Consider the following 20,780-nt stretch of genomic DNA (forward strand, 5'->3'; position numbering starts at 1 on the left):
ACATTTTATTGGCCACCAGCATACCAGGAAGAATAGTCATCGCCAGTTACTCTCTGAGTTCAGTGGCCTCTTGTAAAACATATTTTAAAAATCATTTTATAAATAATTTACAGATACAAAAATGAAGGGATGTTGTGAAAAACAACTGGATTGGAAATTAATAAGAATTTAAATGTAACAAACTCAAATTTTATTCCATCTTTTTCTGGTGTAAAGATATACACACCCAAAGTGGGCAGTATCCTTTGAATGAAAGTAACTGGCTCATGGATGAGCTTGGAACATAGCCATCTTACAAATAGTGATCCAGATTTCAAATATATTTCTAAGAATTCGAGCTTTTTATTACCTCTGGTTCTTCTTGTACTTGTATCGTCAAAATACAGTGCTTTAAAAACTTTTACGGTTCATAGTTTTGTGGAAGAGAGTGGTAATTTTCCTCGGCCAATAGCAACAAAATATTCTCATTTCAGGTGCTGATTAGAATGATCAGTTCAATGAGATTTTTCATTTCTGTGCTGTTTATTTCCTTACAGTCAGTGCCTTCATCATTCGTCCACTTATGGACCATATCAAGTAAATTCCCTAGCACAAACTTGATAAAAGGTGAAAGAATGCTGTTGCATGTCCTTGTAGCAAATATGTCTTTTCAAAAAATATTACCTGATGACATCTTCCCTGAAAGACTGAGTAACAAATTTCCTTTCTGTCTATAGAAGTGTATTTTTCACTCATTGATTCATAAGTTTGCTAAAATATATTTCTAGGATCTATTATGCGAGTACTCATGATCTGAGCTTTATCTTTTTTTTTTTTTTTTTTTGAGCTTTATCTTATATGATTAATTTCATCATCATCATTACCGTCTGGAGTGTTACTGTCTGTCTTTTTGTATTTGTGTTCTTTTTTGTCTAACAACTGCAAAATATCTTCTGTCAGTTTTCTTCCCTTTGCCATTATGCAAAAGGTGAAAATTTTTGAATTCTCAACTGTGTTCAGTGAAGAGTTAAAAAGACAACAAAAGTCCTGTCTTCTGGTGTCTTTTATAGCTTCTGGAAAGATCGGACAATACTTTGGACAATGCAATAACAAGGATGAGGAAATAGCAATTATTTCATTATTTTATCATCCCTCTAGATGATCACATCATTTTTAAATTTTCTCCTTTATTTTCTGTGAAAATTTTAAGTTCAATATGGTTATTTGCCAGTTATCAGAAAGTTATTTAATTGTATAACTAATAGACTATTCTGGAGGCAGATCACAATAATATTAAACAGATGCTCTGCCAACAGTTTTGGATGCCAGGGTTGTGCAAGGCAGTTGAGTGATAATTTAGTACAATTGATATTAGGGTTATGAAATTAGGGAAGATTGAGACTCTTTGAGTCTAGGTATTTAAAATCCTCCCTCCCACCCCCACCCCCACCCCCACCTCCTTTTTTCATCCTCTGAGTTGCTTCTGGTCTCAGGTGCCTCTCCTCCCAGCTCGGATGGACTCATTTCAATAATGCTTTTTTGAGCAAACTAGTCCCCCTTATCCTTTGGTCCCCTCCCAACCGCAACTTGAGATAAATTTGAGTCTCTTCTACCAACCGTTGCCCACTATGGGTCTGGCAGATATTTCTCAGTATCAGACTGAGTTGTGCATTATGAGAGTAGAGACATACACACAGCTTAAGTTGGGAAAGAATCACAAGAAGTCAAGTCCTAGCTCGGGAGATGTGTGTGCATGCTAAGGGGCTTCAGCTGTATCCAACTCTTTGCAACCCTTTGGACCAAATCCCACCAGGCTTCTCTGTCCGTGGGATTCTCCAGGCAAATATACTGGAGTGGGCTGCCATGCCCTCCTCCAGGGGATGTGCTGACCTAGGGACCGAACCTGCGTCTCTTATGTCTCCTGTATTGGCAGGCAGGTTCTTTTCCACTTGCCCCCCTGGGAAGCCCAGCAAGTGCATGGAGAGTAATAGAGAGTTAGTTAATAGTAGAGCTAAAAACAAAAGTGGAAGTCTCCTGATATTTGTCTCAGTGAGTTTCCAACACAGTGAATTGCGAATAGGAAAGTTATATAAATTAAGAGAGAAGAGAAAAAGCATTAAGTGGCATGAAGTCCTGAAAAGGAAACATTCTAAGTCCTCTCCCCACCCTAGCTTTATTGAAGTGTAGTTAACAAGTAAAATTGTGAGGTTTTAAAAATGTACATTGTGACCATTTGATACATGTATACATTACTAAAGAATTCTTCCCATCTAGTTAATTAACATGTCCATCATCTCACATATTTATCTTTTTTTTTTTTTTTTTTCTTCTAAGAACATTTAAGTTCTACTCTCTTGGCATTTTTCAGTTATACAATACAGCATTATCATGTGTGGTCACCATGTTATACATTACATCTTCGGAACTTATAGCTGAGAGTTTGTATCCTTTTACCAATCTCTCCCTATTTCTCCCACCCTCCCAACACCTGGCAACCACTTTTCTGTTTTCTTTCTATGCTGCTGCTGCCAAGTCACTTCAGTTGTGTCCAACTCTGTGCGACCCCATAGATGGCAGCCCACCAGGCTCCTCCGTCCCTGGGATTCTCCAGGCAAGAACACTGGAGTGGGTTGCCATTTCCTTCTCCGTTCTTTCTATGAGTTTGACCATTTTTTTTTTAGGTTCCACGTGTAAGTGCTTGTCTTTCAATGTCCGACTTACATTTAGTGTAATCCCTTTGGGGTTCATTCATGTTTTTGCAAACGGCAGGATCTGTCTTTCTTATGGCTAAATAATATTCCATTGTGTGTATAAAAATACCACATTTTCTTTATCCATTCATCCATCAGTGAATGCTTAGGTTGTCTCTATGTCTTAGCTATTGTAAGTAATGTTAGAGTGGATATCTTTTCAAGGTAAGGATTTCGTTTCCCTTAGGTCTGTACCCAAAGTGGAATTGCTGGATCCTATGGTAGTTCTGTTTTTCATTTTTTTTTAAGCATCTCTATGCTGTTTTCCATAATAGCTGTACCAATGTACATTCTCACCAGCAGTGCACAAGCTTTCTCTATTTTTCACATCTTCATCTACACTTGTTATCTCTTGTCTTTTTGATGACAGCCGTTCTAACAGGTTAAGATGATACTCTCATTGTGGTTTTAATTTGCTTTCCCTGATTAATGATGTTGAGCACCTTTTCTTGTACCTATTGGCTGTTTGTATGTCTTCTGTGGAAAAATTTAAATTTTCTTATTTTTTTCAACTCCTTACAATAGTTGGATATACTTCTCAGGATTATGAAAGAGCAAAATGTTTCAAGGTATAGGAAAAATAACATACTGAAGAGAAACACAAAAACTTAAATGGGGTCCATTAACCCTGAGGGTTAGGACTTCCCTGCTGGTGCAGTGGATAAGAATCTGCCTACCAGTGCAGGGGACACAGGTTCAGTCCCTGGTCCAGGCAGATTTCACATGTTGTGGAGCAACTATTGCCCGTGTGCTGCAACAAAGAATAGCCCCCACTCGCTGCAAGTAGAGAAAGCCCTTGCACAGCAATGAAGATTTAGCACAACCAAAACAGTAACAACAGCACACAAAACCTGAGGGTTAAAGTTAGTTGTGCATTTATGTATCTGATATCTTTTCTAGATTCTGTGTGCTTAAAGAACAAGGTCATCATGATGTCATAATGATCTTTGCATCTCATGCAGTGGCTTCTATATAGATTTACTGTGTGAGAATTACAGGATAGTTTTCAAAAAGGGTGACATCATGATTTTCATAAAGATATAAAATAAACAAGTGTTAAAGATTTTTTTTTAAGTCAAACGAAGGAAGCAAGCAGATGTTACAAACTTTTCAAAGGAGAAGCCAAAGAACAGACACATGTGTAGATGAGAAATATTGAGACTAGCATGCAAATAGAGGCAACACTAGCTTTTTCCACATGGGAAAGGAAAGTTAATTGAACCTGACAGGGCAGAATTTGCCGCTGTGTGGGCAAGAATAACTTTGCAGTTATCGGCAATTTAAAGAGCTGTAAGATAACTCCCATAGAATCAGAATCAGATAATCCATAATTGTAAGTGCTGGGTCTAGACAATGCAGTTTTCCACTGAAGCACTGCTTTTTCCTTACACATATGTTGTATTCAGGCTTCCCAGGTAGCTCAACGGGTAAAGAAAGAATCTGCCTGCAATGCAGGAGATGCAGGCAGATGGGGGTTCGATCCCTGGGTTGGGAAGATCCCCTGGAAGAGGGCATGACAACCCGCTCCAGTATTCTTGCCTGGAAAATCCCATGGACAAGGAGCCTGGTGGGCTACAGTCCGTGGGGTTGCAAAGAGTCAAACATGACTGAAGCGATTGAGCACACAGGAACACGTGTATTCAATTAATTATAAAAATAAAACATAATAAAGAGAACTTCACACTCAGTGTGTTAAATAGCACTTTGCCACTTGCAGCTGTTGTATTTTTCAGTGTTTGTTTGTTCTCTGAAATACATACATTTTTATAGTGAAAAGATCAAGGATTATCCAAAGAAGGTCACCCACCTCCTTTTACCACTTCCACCAGGATATTTTTCAAGAATTTTTTTGTTAGGGAATTCCCTGGTGTCCTTGTGGTTAGGATCCTGGACTTCTACTGCTGTGACCCAGTTTCAGTCCCAAGTTGGGGAACTGAAATCCTGCAAGCTGTGTGGCACAGCGGGGAAAAAAAGGAGTTTTTTGCTAGAGAAAAATAGAAAAATTCTTCAGTGGCTTTTATTTCTTTTGTCCCACTGAGAAGATAAACGAGATTCTTCATGTAAACTTTATCAGCCAAATTTAAAGGATGACCAAAGGAGATGAAAACTCTATCACTCAAATGTTAAAGGAATTGTTTCCAAGGCAAGCCATAGTTTGGCTTATAGAATTTGCAAGCATAAATTTGTTAATGGTCAGAGTCTAGTCCTAATGGTTTATACTTATTAAGAGTATTGGGGGATGTTCCTGGTCATCCAGTGACTTAAGTCTCCGTGTTCCCAATGCAGGGGACCTGGGTGCAATCCTTGGTCTTGGAACTAAATCCCACATGCTGCAACCAAGAGTTCACATGGTGCAACTAAAGACCCCACATGCCACGCCTAAGACCCAGTGCAGCCAAATAAATAAATACTTTTTAAAAAAGTATCTGGATGTGGGTAAGCAGTCCTGGCTTAGCTGTGTCCATGGATCGACCTGCCCTTCTCATACTTCATATTTTACCTCCATCCTTGGCTCCTCAGTTGTCTATCTTTGTAATAGTGGCTGTGTATTCACAGAATCACAGCCTTAAAATGCTCAAATAGGGAATCGCAATTTCTTAAGGGATCAGTGAAGATCTGTAAGAATACCTTAGCAGCTTGGCCATCAATCTTTAGTCATACAAAAAGGTGGGATGACTTGAAGGGCAGCAGCAACCAGTAAGGAGGAAAACAAGAAGCAGCCAAGTCGCTCAGTTGTGTCCGACTCTTGGCAACCCCATGGACTACTCCAGGCCAGAATACTGGAGTGAGTAGCCTATCCCTTCTCCAGCAGATGTCTCCAACCCAGGAATCAAACTGGGATCTCTTGCATTGCAGGCGGACTCTTTACCAGCTGAGCTACCAGAGAAGCCCTACATGACTTTAAGCTTTAATTTTCAGAATGAGACCTACAGAGAGGAGACAGTATCACAATTTATGAAGGTTGTCTGAACATAGTAGTGGTTTTCTTTGTTCAGCTTGCACTTACCTACATACCGACATGGTAAATGATATAAGAACTGCTGATTCTTGACAAAGCGCAATATTATATAACCAGTCACAGGAAGACCGATTGGGCTGGAGGGAGAAATGGACAGAGGTCATTTACATCTCATCTGTACTTCATTATTTTCCTCAGCAGTAGCTGGTGCTGGAACAGGAGGAGATCAAACTTATTGATCAGTAGAAGCCTTTCTTTGGTGATTTCAGCAGAATAGTTTTTAACTCCTTCTGATTCTTGAGTAGCTGTAGTGATGGAAGATGGTTTGGCACAATCTTCTTTTGCATCTTTCACATGAATTAATCCTGAGAATACATTTTGGGTAGATCACAGCAAGCAACATGCTCTAGGGCAATAGGTCCTTTAAAAATATTTTTTAATATGACTCATATAAATATTGTCAATGTGGAAAGCTTACAAGTAGTTCTTATTAATTCAGGAATATAGCAACAATTCAGTGTTAATATGAAAGACATTGATTCAGTAATGATAGGGAGTTGTTTTAACACTATCTTCATAGAAACTCAAACACTACCAACATTATTATTGGCATCAAAGGTAATTAAGCCGTGGTAACTTAAAAGCTTTAAATAGTCAATTTGGCTAAATAAAACAAGAACAGTACCTCAGTTGGCTAAAAGTAGGATTGCATCTTAATCGAGCCCTCTTTTTTGCTTCCAGCTTGCAGATAACCAGCATAAATCTGGAACTGTTATTTAACCTTATTCTGTGCAGTTCATCAGTCATGCCACTAAAATTGATTCTTGACCTCTATACATCATTCTTTCCTTTGAAATTTCTCATGCTGTCTCTTCCTTTTATGCTTTAACTGAAGAGGTGTGTGTGACAAAACAGAAGCTAGTCACTTTTTAATTTTACAGTCCTTATTTGAATACCTAAGGTGTTTTAATCTTTAAGTATTTTTATCATGTGTTTAAATTATCTCATAAATTGTTTTGATATTTATATCTACTTCTCTAGATACCAAATTATTGTTTCACCTATCAAGTAATCATAATGAAATCCCTCTTAAATTTCTTGTGCTTTGGGTCAAATTTTTAATAAAAAATTCAATGTACACCTAAAGAGAAAGATACCACTTTAGAGTGATTTTTGAAATATGGCAACCATAAAAATAAAGCTGGTTTTCTGAGACAATGCCTAAAAGAAATCATGTGATGAGCAAAAAAGAAAAAAATTTATTAAAGTTGATATAAAAGCAGTGGTGGAATTGTCTTTCCTCGGGGCAAACCAGTGTTTATTTACAGCAGGTGTCATACCTCTGACACTGGTGAATGTGAAATGGTCTGGTGGAAAGCAAGCAGCACTGGGGTTTTAAGTTTTCAGCAGGATTGCTATAATAGATAAATGAACCAACATTTTCACATTGCTGTAATCAGATTACTATAATCTGATTTCTTTCATCAAAGTAAATACCTAATTTTAACCACTCAAGATAAATATTGAATGTCTTTCTTTCACTTTAATACCTGCACTAACCTTCTAAAAACATGTTATACCTAAAGTTCAGTGTGACCAAAAATGGTAGATAAATTGACCTTGGTTCCAACTAGAACGAATTTAAACCAGCAGTTTGGATAGTTGCAACGCTGCCACTTCAAAAATACAGTGACTTTTGTGTGTGTGTTTGTGTGTGTGTGTCTGCGTGTTGTCCTGACCTGGACACTGCTGTGATGGGATCATGCAAGCTGTGCTGTCAGAGTGCCCGCTGCATGGGAGATTGGGTCCTATTTTATAACGGACTGTTTTGACTTCCCCAGAAATTGGAAAGCATTAGGTTATCTATGTTTGAGTCTATCTTTCTCCTTGTTTTTTCAGCTTTTCCATTAGCCAGAAGAGATTACCTGGGCAGCATGTTGTTTGCCACCTAAAAGAGAGATAACATTTCTATTCCAAATACAGATTTAACTTATGACCTAGAATTCATTATAATGCTCCCTCTCAAGTTATGGTACAAAGTAGCCAGTTCTCAACAAACAATTATTGTTCCGTGGAATTGCCGCATGACTTCCAAGTATTTTTAAGCATAATGGAATGAAATACAAAAATGCCTGGCTTATACTTAAAGTGATGGAAGGGCCCTTACATGAAAAAGGCTCCCTTTGCCCCAATTTTTCCAGTGATTTTTCTCTCCCCTTTTCATGTCCTCACCTCTTTAGAATCTGCTGTCTGTTCCGTCCCTACTTCTCTTGACCCTGCACGATCATTCATCACATGTCTGTCCCACACATTTTCCGTCTTATCTTCTTGTTTTTATAAGATGATGAAAGGTTTGCGAATAGAGCTATTACTATATTTTAGCTGGTTGTCAAGATACTGTGGTACATTTTTAGCTGGTGTTATGATACAGATGACAGACCATGGCATTAATCAGAGAGAGTGTCCAAAAACTAATAAACATAAGCAATCCAAAAAGCAGTCAGGCGAAGACATCAAACAAGATTTTACACACACACACACACGTATGTATATATTACCATCTAGCTAACTATTCACATACATTTCATTAGTATCTAGTATGAAGTCATACTCATCGTAGATATTCTTAGGTGTTTGTTTTTTTCTATTTTTCATATGTATTTATGAAAGTTATTGCTTGGGTATTGTAAGCAGTTGAATCCACTGACAGGAAAGGTATCTAGATAATTGCACTTTGTAGAATTAGGTGGTAAAAAGAGGTTAGCAGTTGGTAAGTAAAAAGTACCCTTGGAACTCAGCTTTAGTAAATGGTCTGGATACTGAGGTTTGGAAGAGGCATATTCATTTCCTCTGCCAGTAGTTTTAAAGTTTAGAGTTCACGTTAGTTTTGTCTTCATAAGATTGACCCATGCTAACACTAAGCAATACAGAGCCATCCAAACATCTAGCATTTATTCACCAGAAAGTATTGAATGGCGGTTAGACTCAGTTACGCTTTTTAAAAATAGCATTGAAAACCAATCCTTAGGGTAGTCTAACCTGCATGCAGGTCAAGAAGCAACAGTTAGAACCGGACATGGAATGATGGACTGGTTCAAAATCAGGAAAGGAGTATGACAAGGTTGTATGTTGTCCCCTGTTTATTTAACTTACATGCAGAGTACATCATGCGAAATGCCAGGCTGGTTGAATCACAAGCTGGAATCAGGATTGCCGGGAGAAATATCAATAACCTCAGATATGCAAATGATACCACTCTATGGCAGAAGGTGAAGAGGAACTAAAAAGCCTCTTGATGAAGGTGAAAGAGGAGAGTGAAAAAGCTGGCTTAAAACTCAGCATTTAAAACACTTAAGATCATGGCATCTGGTCCCATCACTTCATGGCAAATAGATGGGAAAACAATGGAAACAGTGACAGACCATATTTTCTTGGGCTCCAAAATCACTGCGGACAGAGACTGCAGCCGTGAAATTAAAAGATGCTTGCTCCTTCGAAGGAAAGCTATGACAAACCTAGACAGCATATTAAAAAGCAGAGACATCACTTTGCTGACAAAGGTCCATCTAGTCAAAGCTATGATTTTTCCAGTAGTCATGTACGGATGTGAGAGTTGGATCGTAAAGAAGGCTGAGCAATGAAGAATTGATACTTTCTAATTGTGGTGCTGGAAAATACTCTTTAGAGTCCCTTGGACTACAAGGAGATCAAACCAGTCAATCCTAAAGGAAATCAATCCTGAATATTCATTGGAAGGGCTGATACTGAAGTTGAAGCCTCAATACTTTGGCCACCTGATGCAAAGAGCCGACTCATTGGAAAAGACCCTGATGCTAGGAAAGATTGACATCAAAAGGAGAAGAGGGCAGCAGAGAATGAGATGATTAGACAGCATCACCAATTCAATGGACATGAGTTTGAGCAAACTCTGGGAGATAGTGAAGGACAGTGAAGGCTAGTGTGCTGCAGTCCGTGGGGTCACAAAGAGTCAGACACAAGTTAGCGACTAACAACAATACCATCTATTATACATTTTATTTATCTCTAAGTTAAAAAAAAAAACAGTAGGCAGGAGTAATTTTATCAGTGGCAGTCTCTTAGGTGAAATGTAGTTTAAATTTTAGAGGTTTTAAAAATTCCATGGCTAACATATTTTATAAAAAGCAGAGATCTTTTTATTATGTTTATATTAATTTTATATGTAATAGCCAACAGAATTTGGCCATTAGACATATTTGCAGGAATATCTCTACAGGAAACAAGTTTATATGGTTTTGAGAATTATTATAGATGGAGGCAACAGAAATGGAGAATTAAAGTAATTATTATGAGAAGTCAATAAATATTATTTGGTGATAATAGTGAAATTTAGAGAAAGGAGCAGTTGATTCAGTGGCTGTAAATTATCACCTGTTTTGATGATATGGGTGCATACACATTGAACCCATAAGGATGAACTAAGAATTGAGTAAAGGCCTCAGAAACAGGAAAACTACTTTGGAACCTAGACTCCATAGATTTTTGCAGTCTTTTCCTCCCGAAATAAGCAGGAGACTTCCCTGGTGGTTCAGATGATAAAGAATCTGCCTGCAATGCAGAAGACCCAGGTTTGATCCCTGGATTGGAAAGATCCTCTGGAGAAGGAAACGGCCACCCACTCCAGTATTCTTCCCTGGAGAATTCCATGGACAGCAGGGAGCCTGGTGGGCTACAGTCCGTGGGGTTGCAAAGAGTTGGATATGACTGAGTGACTGACACACATAGTGATGATAAAAAAGATGGAGGTTTTTGTGCTGTTAGAATCAGAAGGTCCAGAGAATCATTTTTAGTTCATAGTAAAGAAACAAGATCCATACATAACCTTTTTCCTCTCTACCCTCCTGCTTTCTGCCTTCTTCCTTTCCAGGAATTAGTGAACTGTTGAAACAGTGTTTGGGGAATATTCAGTATTCAGTTTTGAACCACATTTCTTGTGTTTGGGATTACGAGGTGATCTCTTGGTTAAAGCTGTCAGTGGTAAACTCAGGTTTGTATATAGCCATGGTTCTCAAGTAGCTGCTCACTATCAACAGGGAAGTTTTTTAAAAAGTATTGATGCCTGGGGTGTGCCCTCAAAGATTCTAATTTATTGGTCTGGAATAGGACCCAGCCATAGGTATTTTTTAAAAAGCGTCCAAGGTGGTCCTAGAATTTTAATTTGCTCATGTGCAAGTTAACTGTTAGATGACTGATAATAATAATGGTCAAATTATAAAATGGAAATGCAGCTTTATAATTGCTTTTTCCTTTTTCAATTGTACAAATAATTATAAATTTTCTGGTTATTTTAAGCTATAAAGAACTTATGGAGTTCTTATATGAAAGTTCCCCTTCACCTTACATCTGCTCTCTCCAGATGTAACCACTTCCAGTGGTTTTCTATGCATCTAAAAATGCATACATTTACTTGTATATAGTGTTTTTGAAACATAAAGGAGATCATACCTTCTTTTATTATGTGTTTTGCTTTTTTCACTTAATTTATCTTGGAGATCTTTCCATGTCGATACATAGAGATCTACCTTTTTTAAAAAAATAATCTTTTACTTCATTCCTTTTAATATCTGTAGAGTGTTTCTCAGTATATGGCTTTAATTTCTTTCTCATTTTCACATATCTAGCTCACTGTTACAGAACAAAGATTCTGTAATCAGACTACCTGGTTTTGACTATAAATATTTATTCTTCTTGGTGACATTATTATCATTTAATTTTTTTCAATTTTTTACCAGTATGGACAACACTATAGTTAATATTTTAGTACCTAGATCATTGTGCTTATCTGTGAATATTCCTGTAGGGCAAATTCCTAGAGTTAGAGTTGCTGGCTCAGAGAGGATACATATTAATATTTTGAATTATGCTATCACGTTTTCCTCCAAGAGCAATTTATATTTGCTTCAGCCAATAGAATCTCATTGCAGTTTGTATTTCAAGGCCTGAATACATTGTTCATATCACAGTGCGATCGTATGCACACTACAATGGGCATTACCGCATGGGAACTGCAGTTCCATCTACAGTGATTGGAATTCATTTTCTTTATTTTGGCTGGAATTTCTTTGAGTTACTTTAATAGCTCTGATTATAGCTTATTAACCTGAAGTTCCAACTTACAGTCTTAAACATATGATTAAGAAGAATAGAAAAATTATTTACTGATTTTTTTTTTTTAGACAAAAACTTTAGACAGTAGAAGATGAGTAGAAAATACAAGAGGAGTAGGAAAAAAACTGAGTGTTGGCAGTCAAAAGTCTGGCCTGGATTAGTTGCTGCTTTTCATTTTATAGATGGAAAGAGAAGCTCACTTCCCACAGCACACTGACAGAACAATAACCAAGTCTCAAGAAAAATCAACTTCAAATCTGTGTGTTTGTTGGTGTTTTAAATTCAGGACCCTGTACTTTTTAGATTACATGTGATAACATTTACATCAATATTGTTGGGTATAATGTTTTTATATAATGAAAATACAAGTGAAATGTATTATTTTCAGTTAAAATTTCCTTCTCTGTATACTCTCTGAGACTTAGTTTTCTCATCAGCACACTTTTGCTTTTTAAATAAAGAGCAGGAAGCTGTGAGTTTTTAAAGTCACTTTCATTCGTCTACGTATTTTTGGCCGTGCTGGGTCTTCACTGCCACACTGGCTTCTCTCTAGTTGTGCTCAGGCTCCTCATTGCAATGGCTTCTTTGGTTGTGGAGCGAGGGCTCTAGAGCGCACAGACTTCGCTTGTGGCGTGTGGGCTTAGTCGTGGCAGCTCCCAGGCTCCAGAGCGCGGGCTCAGGAGGTGTGGCGCGTGGGTCCGGCTGCTCTGCGTCACGTGGGATCCTCCCAGACCGGGGATCACACCCGTGTCCTCCGTATCGGTAGGCCAGTTCATACCACCGAACCATCAGGTCAGCCCTCATGCAATGTTGATATTGTAGTACCTACTTCACAGGGTTCAGGGGAGAAATCAGTTTTATTTTACTTATTAAAAACCTTTTGCACAGTGTCTGGAATGTAGTAAGCTCTTAATCAATCGAACTTCAGTATTCCTGTAATTATCATTTTAACTCTCTTTTAACAGTGTGTTCAGCCTTGCTGTGACAGATGCAATCTGCCCGCCCCGGTACCTTCTGAGGGAAAGAGAGGCAGACTCCTAGGCCAACGTTCCAGAAGGCCCCATTTTGTCTGAAAGTTTCCCCAAAACCTAAATTCACAACTGGGTATAGCTTATTCACTCCATAGGACTCCCCAAAATACCAAGGGGAGAGTTAGAACACGTTCATGAACCACATTTCCTGACTTTTCTTTACCCCTCTGGACTTCCGTTTTGAAATTTGGTTGACCTTTTCTTTCATCTCTCTTTCCCAGGGATTTTTCTGTACTCCTTTCCTGTATTTATCCCTCCTTCCTGCCCTGTGGCCTGCAGTTTTCCCACTTTGTTCTCTTTCACTGAGACTGCCTTACTTACATTCTCTCAACATTTCCTTCCTCTTTAGAAGCCCACAGATCACTGTGTCTTTATCATTTTTTTCTCTTAATATTCATTTATTTGGCTGCACCTGGTCTTAGTTGTAGCACGTGGGATCTTCAGTTGCTGCATGTGAACTTTTAGTTGCAGCATGTGGGATCTAGTTCCCTGACCAGGTATCAAACCCAGACCCCCGGAACTTGGGAACGTGGAATCTTAGCCACTGGATCACCAGGGAAGTGCCTGTATCATTATCCTTAATGCTTCCCTCTTAGCTCTCAGAATATAAGTTTCTATATATCTTCTTATTAAGACTTTCAAATATTTAGAAGCACCTACATTGTATTTTTTGTTGTTGTTGTTACATTTTTAGACAAACAAAACTGGATTTCTGTCTATGGAATGTCACTCCTCATTTTTTAAAATCACTTTTGGGACTTGTTTTAATGCTCACATCATAACATAAAATTCATTCAAATTAAACTGATTTGGAGGGGTTGCCAGAGTGAACAAAGGAGGCTAGTACCATGCAGAGCTTTGTATGGAGAATGTGATGTGATATTATTTGTGAGCTGTTCCATTTTGGTGTCAGTCCCTAGAGAAGGAAGCGGTTTCCTAATGGGTGTGATCTGCACTCTTAAGAAGAGTGATTGGCGTTGAATGATTAAATAGAAGAGGAGAATACATACCACTCCTCCCTTTAAAGCTAAGCACATATATACTGAATGCAAGTCTTTTCATCATGGAAGGCAGTCTGGCCTAATCATAGGACCAATCTGAAAAGCTAAGGGATTGAATTAACTATGCAGATCAAAATGCAAGGAAACCAAAATGATGCAGTGTCCTTAAAAGTAACTTTCAGAACCCAAATAAATGTAGTGGTAAATGTACATATGGAATATAATGGAAGACCCCATTTGAAAAAAAATGAAATCCAGACATGAGGCCCTTGGTAGATGAGCGGGCAGGTGGCTCCCTGAATTGGATAACAGTGTGCATTCCACAGTGACTGATGAAATTGATGTGTCCGTGGGAGAGCGGCTCTATTACTCAGCCTTAACCTATTTTCTCTCTCTTCAGAAATGAGCGCCTAAGTGGGTGTTATTCTCAAGGAAGTGAGTTTAATTCAAAAGGAGGTATTTTATAGATGGGCAAATTTAAGAATTCACTTTGCTCTTATAGGGGAGAACTATGTGGAAAAGCATTATTATAAGTAATAGGCTTATACATCTCAAAGATACCATTTTGAGACTATATTTGGGGATCCTGAATTTGAAGCATTAGTGAGTAATTTTTATTGTTTAATTTTGCATTATCTCTGAGAACATACCACCAAAACAATATTGAATCTGCTTTGTAATGTTTCATTAATTTATTAAAGTATATAATAAATCATTTAATCCTAAAAAGTGACTTCTTATTTTTTCCCTTTAATTTTTGAAGATATGAACTGTTTTTTCCTGACATAAGTATTTGTTAATTACTGGGAAAAAAAAAAAAGCCCCCCGCCAAAAAAAAAACCCATCTTGTGATTCCATTATTCTAAAATTTACAAGGTAATATTGATAAATGGCGAAGCAGGGTGTTCGTTATCCTAGTGTGTGCTATGTAAAAAAAAAAAAGAAAAACTCTATACCTTATTTTAGAAGATAAAATATGTATTCCTAAATATGACTAGAATGATCAGTTCAGTGAGATTTTTCATTTCTGTGCTACTTATCTCCTTTCAGTAAGTGCCTCAGCATTTTTCCATTTATGAACCATGTCAAGTAAATTCCCTAGCACAAACTTGATAAAAGGTGAAAGAATACTGTTGCATGTCCTTTTAGCAAACATGTATCATCAAAAAATATTGCTTGATGACATCCTCTCTGAAGAATTAACTAAGTAACAAATTTCCTTTTTGTCCATAGATATATATTATTCCGTCATTGATTCTTGAGTTTGATAAAGTATATTTCTAGGATATAGTATGTGAAGACTCATAATCTGAGATTTAGCTTACGTGATTAATTTCATCATCATCGTTAGAGTCTGTAGTATTACTGACTGTCTTTTTGTGTTTTTTTTCTATCTTAACAATTGCAAAATGTCTTGTCAGTTTTTTTCTCTTTGCTATTATGCAGAAAACAAAAATTTTTGAATTTTTAACTGTGTTCAATAAAGAGCTAGAAAAAAAGACAACAAAATTCGTGTCTCCTGATGTCTTTTATACCTTCTGGAAAGATCAGACAGTAGTTTGGGCAATGCAATAACAAGGATGATGAAATAGCCATTATTTATTGCATTATTTTATCATCCCTCTAGATGATCAAATCATTTTTCAATTTTCTTATTTTTTTTCTATGAAAGCCTTAAATTCAATATGGTTATTTGCCAATTATCAGAAAATTGCTTAATTGTGTAATTAATATATTATTCAGGAGGTAGAACAAAATAATGTTAAACAGATTTTCTCTGCCAACAGCTTTGGATGTGCTAGGATTGCATGGGGCAATTGAGTGATAATTATTATATAATTTCATTATTAATAATTGATAATTATGATATAACCTCAATTCCAGAAATTCTGGAATTGAGATTATATAATTGATATGGTAATGAAATTAGAGAAGATCGAGACTATTGATGATTCTGGTCTCAGGAGTCTCTCTTCCCAGCTTGGACTGGCTCATTTAAAGAACGCTTTTATGAGCAAACTAGTCTCTGTCATACTTTTTTCGTTTCCCACCATCCACCTTCCCAATTCCAACTCTAGATAAATTTGGATCCTTTCTACCTCCCATTGTCCACTACAGGGCTGGCAGATATTTCTTGGAGAAAGTCATAAAATCAGACTGAGTTGCACATTATGAAGGTAGAGAGATACCAAGATCATAGATAAACTTGGAAGAGAATCAAGAGATGTCAAGTCCTAGCACTGTCTTGCAAGTGAGATGGAGAGTTAGTGAATAGTAGAGCTAAAAACGAGTTGAAGTTTCCTGACCTTTGTCTCAATGAGTTTCTGTCCCAGTGAATTAAGTAGCAATGTTAAATAATGAAGCCAGAAGAGAGAAAGTGTTAAGGTGGCATAAAGTCCTCTAAGGGAAACATTCTAAGGCCCATCCCCACCTCAGTTTATTGAAATGTAGTCAACAAGTAAAACTGTAAGATTTCTAAAGTGTACATTGTGATGGTTTGATATATATGTGTGTTTTGAAAGAATTCCTCCCATCTAGTTAATTAACAGGTGTCCCAGGTGGCTCAGCGCTAAAGAATCTGCCTGCCAATGCATGAGATGTGTGTTCAGTCCTTGGGTTGAGAAGATCCCCTGGGGAAGGAAATGGCATACCAGCTCCAGTATTCTTGCCTGGGAAATGGCATAGAGATAGGAGCCTGATGAGCTATATATGTAGTCCATGGGGTCGTAAAGAGTCAGACATGACTTAGAGACTAAGCAGTAACAATAACAACAATCCTACATATACTTCCCAGTAGGTTAATAGTAGTAGCTTGTTTTGGGAATATTGGTAATATAAGTTACTAAGCTTGCTAGTCTCACACACACTAGCTGGCTAGTTAATTATAACTAACTCTTTTGTCATGATCTTAAGCTGATTCCCAGAGTTACCACTTGTTTTGTCTTCATTTTGTAAAATGACCTATTGTGTGTATTTCATGATGAGAATTAATGGAATCATAAATGTATTTGGAGAATAAATTTAGAAAAACCCTTAAAACATTTCATTTGTAGACAAATTTTGTATTAAGTAAGTAGATTAAAAACCTTCACAAATATAAAAATTTATTTTCTCCACTTGATGTTTTGTTTTTAATATGAAATTTTTAAAGAAAGTCTGATTGAAATTTATCTTCTGAATAACTTCTCAGCTTTTAGAATCTTAGTCAAAATTTCAAACATAGTACTACAAGCTGTGCCCCCAGTGTGCATTCATTTATTAATTAAAGATGGATTTATATTTATCTCAATTTAGAATTTACCCTGAAGGAAAACTTAATTTCTTACAGAAAGGAAGTTTTTCCTTTTCCTGAACTAGCATCAACCTTTATTAATCTGATGTAGGTATCTAGAAGCTTTCTTTTATAGCACTCTTCTGAATCACTTTCTGTCTTGCTCTAATATTACTTGGTAATTTCCCAGATACTCACCATAGATGTCTGACTTTTTTATTTATCAAAAATAAATGAGTGCAGTGAGCATTCATTTGTGCAAAAGGAAAAAAAATTCCTCCAGTTCAACTAATTTCCATAGCCAAAATAATCAACACCCGAAGAACTGTTAAAGTCATAAAATTTAATTTGCTCTATAGTTTTTCCATTTGCTGATTGAATTGGTGTTGCATTTTAAGTCAACTGCTGGGTTTTTAAACTTCTTTTCAAGCTAGCTGGTTGTTTTTTGTTGAACGCGGCTGCCCTCTAATGGACCAACCTTCCTTTACAATAACCTGACTCAAATCTCAAAGGAGTCGTTTATCTGTGGAAGTGATTGGTCTTTCATGCTTTCAGATTCTGGTTTTTCATTGACTTTTGTGTTTAATACAAAACGTGTGTGTGTGTGTGTGTGAAGAAGACATACTGAAATCAGCTGATGTCTTTGACAGGCTTTATATTTTAGCACATTTTTGATTTCTGACATATTTTGTGATACACCTGCTCCTCCTTAAGATGTTTTCCATTGTTCTCGCTGCAGATGCTACAACTGTGGTGGCCTTGATCATCATGCTAAGGAATGTAGTCTACCTCCTCAGCCAAAGAAGTGCCATTGCTGCCAGAGCATCACGCACATGGTGGCGAACTGCCCCCACAAGACTGCGGGGCCGCCGCCCGCCGGTTCTCAGGGAAGACAGGAAGCGGAGCCCCAGGCGTGCGCGTCGGCGGCCCCTCGGGAGGCGGGCGGAGGGCCCGGCTGCGCATCCTTTCCGGAGGCGAGGGCCGAGCCGTCAGAGCGGCCCGGCAGGTCCCCTCCAGAAGCTTCCTCCACCAGGGCGTCCGCGGCAGCAGAAGAACAGAGCAAAAAGGGGCCTTCCGTTCAAAAAAGGAAAAAGACATAACCCTTCTCTAACGTTAGCGCGTTCTCTCCCCGGTGGGGAAGTCTACCTCATGCAAATTCAGGGGAACAGTATTTCACATACAGCAGCTGACCTGGGATTTTTAACTACTGTTGAGGAACTGTGAATTTTTTTAAACAGACAAATCACTCTAAGCAAATCACCTTGGAGCAGGGTGTCATGTGTTACGTGACTCAGAGGATGAGATGCTGTTATCTGTATGTACGCGTGTGAGAGGGAGCGAGCCTGAGTCTGTGTGTGTGTAGCAGGATTTTCTTTAGAATGTAGACATATATATAAAGAGGGCTTGTCTTTATATATGTGTGTATGGAGATAGAAGCACACACCCTCCCTCCCAGAATTGGACATCCCGCGAGAATCGAAAACTCAAGTGAAGCGTTTTTAGATGGTTTTGAAAATAACCCTTGGAGTTTTTCTTGAAATAACATTTCCTTTATATTACATTAGAGAAAAAAAAAAAAGACTGTTACCTTTTATGTGAACCAAAGGATATACTTCAGATCTCAGAGCTGCCAGTCAAATGGTACTAAAGGTTTTTAAAAACATCAGTTCTCCCGAATTTGGGATTGCCTCTTTTTCTTGGTATCTGTACAGTGTATCCCCCCACCCCACCCCTTTTCAACTGAGCTATTCCGGCCCCCTTTTACAGTGTATCCCCCCACCCCACCCCTGTTCAAGGCAGTACCTTAACTCCATATGCCTCCGACTGCCGTTTAAGCTTTTTTGAATCTGGGATACAAACCAGAAAAGACAATGAATGTGTAATCTCTGTGCCGATATTTCAGTGTTTTCAGTTCCAATGTTTTGATTGTACATTAGATGCCTATTCAGAGAAATGAAGGGGGAGGGCAATGTATAAATGTAGTGATGTGATTGTTTTCAGTGGTATTTTGATACCAGCTCCTTGTAATCTCTTACCTGTTGTGAGGTTTTTGAGGGACTGTGGCCGACAGCAGCTCCCCTTGACTGAGTCAATCCTTCTAACCATCACTTTGAGCAGGGGCCTCCTTGTTTACTACTGAGACCTTGGAGGAAAACTCCAGTCATTGGGTGTATGTTTTTGGTGGCTGTTTTTATTCCCCCTGGAGAGTTACCTAACTTGTTTCTAAAACAAACACGCCAAACAGCATAGTAAAATGCCAGGGTTGAGAATGAATATTGAGTGGATGCTCACAATTGCCCATGATGTATGACCTTGAATAATATGAAAAAGCATCATGTTTGGTTGCAGGCGACTAGAGTGACGAGCCTGGGGAAAAAGGTTCCCAAACCTCCCCTACCAGAGAGCGGAGTGTTTCTTATACAATTTAGTGGATCTTACGAGAATTCCCTCATGACTGCTACTGAAGGGACGGATATGGGAGATTCGGGTTGAGCATTCAGTGATGGAGACAGAGACAGTAGTGTCAATGGCTAGGGGCCAACCACAGTATTGGTCCCTTCAGCTTCCAGTCATGAAAAACACTCATTTTGCTGTCATCCTGGTTCTAGATCTTACGGATGAATTTTGGGAACATTTCCAAGAAGGTACCAATTAGTAGTAAGGCTTAACATTGGCAGTAAATATAGAGTCTTGCATGAGCCTGTTGGTGTAAGCTCAGATAATCAGAAACAGAAAATAGCATGATTCAAATGAGACACGTTCTGCTGAACAGTTTCTGCTCCCTCCCGACTTGTCCTGCCGAGGGAGACTTGTTGTACGGTTTTGCCCCGGTTTCAGCAAGCAAGCCACGCGGAAGGAGAGCAAGCGAGCCTGGGGCTGGGCCACCAGCCCTTCCCAACTCAGCTTGAGTTGACAGTGTTTGTGAGAGTCTCCATGGGATGTACTGAAATCTCAGTATGCTGTGATGCAAAGCTGACCTTTGACGATATTGAATGTGATAAATAGCTATAGAGAAGTACTTCCTTGCCTTATGTGAGGAGTGTAAGCTTATTTAAATTATGTAGACAAATCAAAGTGGCATTGCTTAATTTTTAGCAGGTATAATAAGCAGGTTAACAGTAAAAATGCAAAATGTAATAAGTCACTTTGAATATTCAAACCAAAGTTCCTTGACCTTATTAGAAATAGGAAATTGTGGACTTGAGAATTGGACATTCCCTGTTTACATATAAAAAGTTCAGAGCTGAGATCACGATTTAAAAAAAGAAACATTTTATAACTGTGGACCTTATGGGTGCAATTTGAAATCATTTTTCAGCATCTCACCAGACTGAACTAAGCACATACCAAACCTATCTTTGATGAAAAGTTGGGGTTTATTTTTTATATAAGAATATTATCACTATTACATAAACATACTCAGGACAAAGAACTTCGCTCAGGGAACATACCGTATAATAATTATTGTTTCTTTACAGAATAGTCTACAGTCCTGCTTACTCAAAACAAACCAAATAACTTAGACCTTTATGTAAGTATTATGTACTGGTGTTAGTAATAACTACCTCTGAATTTGACATAGATCGAAATGTCCAAATATCAATTATCAGCTCTCCTTTTTTAATTTCATGTGAAAATTAC

The 20,780-nt window shown here is 38.0% G+C and overlaps 1 protein-coding gene across 2 annotated transcripts in view; it reads left to right on the forward strand.

Annotated features, from left to right (window-relative positions):
- The window catches only part of LIN28B (lin-28 homolog B), a 128,610-nt gene extending 109,872 nt beyond the window's left edge, over positions 1–18,738 (forward strand). For both annotated transcript variants that reach the window (XM_043439474.1, XM_043439475.1), the window contains one exon: positions 17,878–18,738. In XM_043439474.1, the coding sequence (XP_043295409.1) occupies positions 17,878–18,238 (361 nt within the window). In that variant the 3' untranslated portion in view covers positions 18,239–18,738. The remainder of the gene's footprint in view (positions 1–17,877) is intronic.
- The last annotated feature ends 2,042 nt before the right edge of the window (positions 18,739–20,780 follow it).

The sequence above is a fragment of the Cervus canadensis genome, chromosome 20 (assembly GCF_019320065.1).
Source record: "Cervus canadensis isolate Bull #8, Minnesota chromosome 20, ASM1932006v1, whole genome shotgun sequence".
In the NCBI taxonomy this organism is placed as follows: domain Eukaryota; kingdom Metazoa; phylum Chordata; class Mammalia; order Artiodactyla; family Cervidae; genus Cervus; species Cervus canadensis.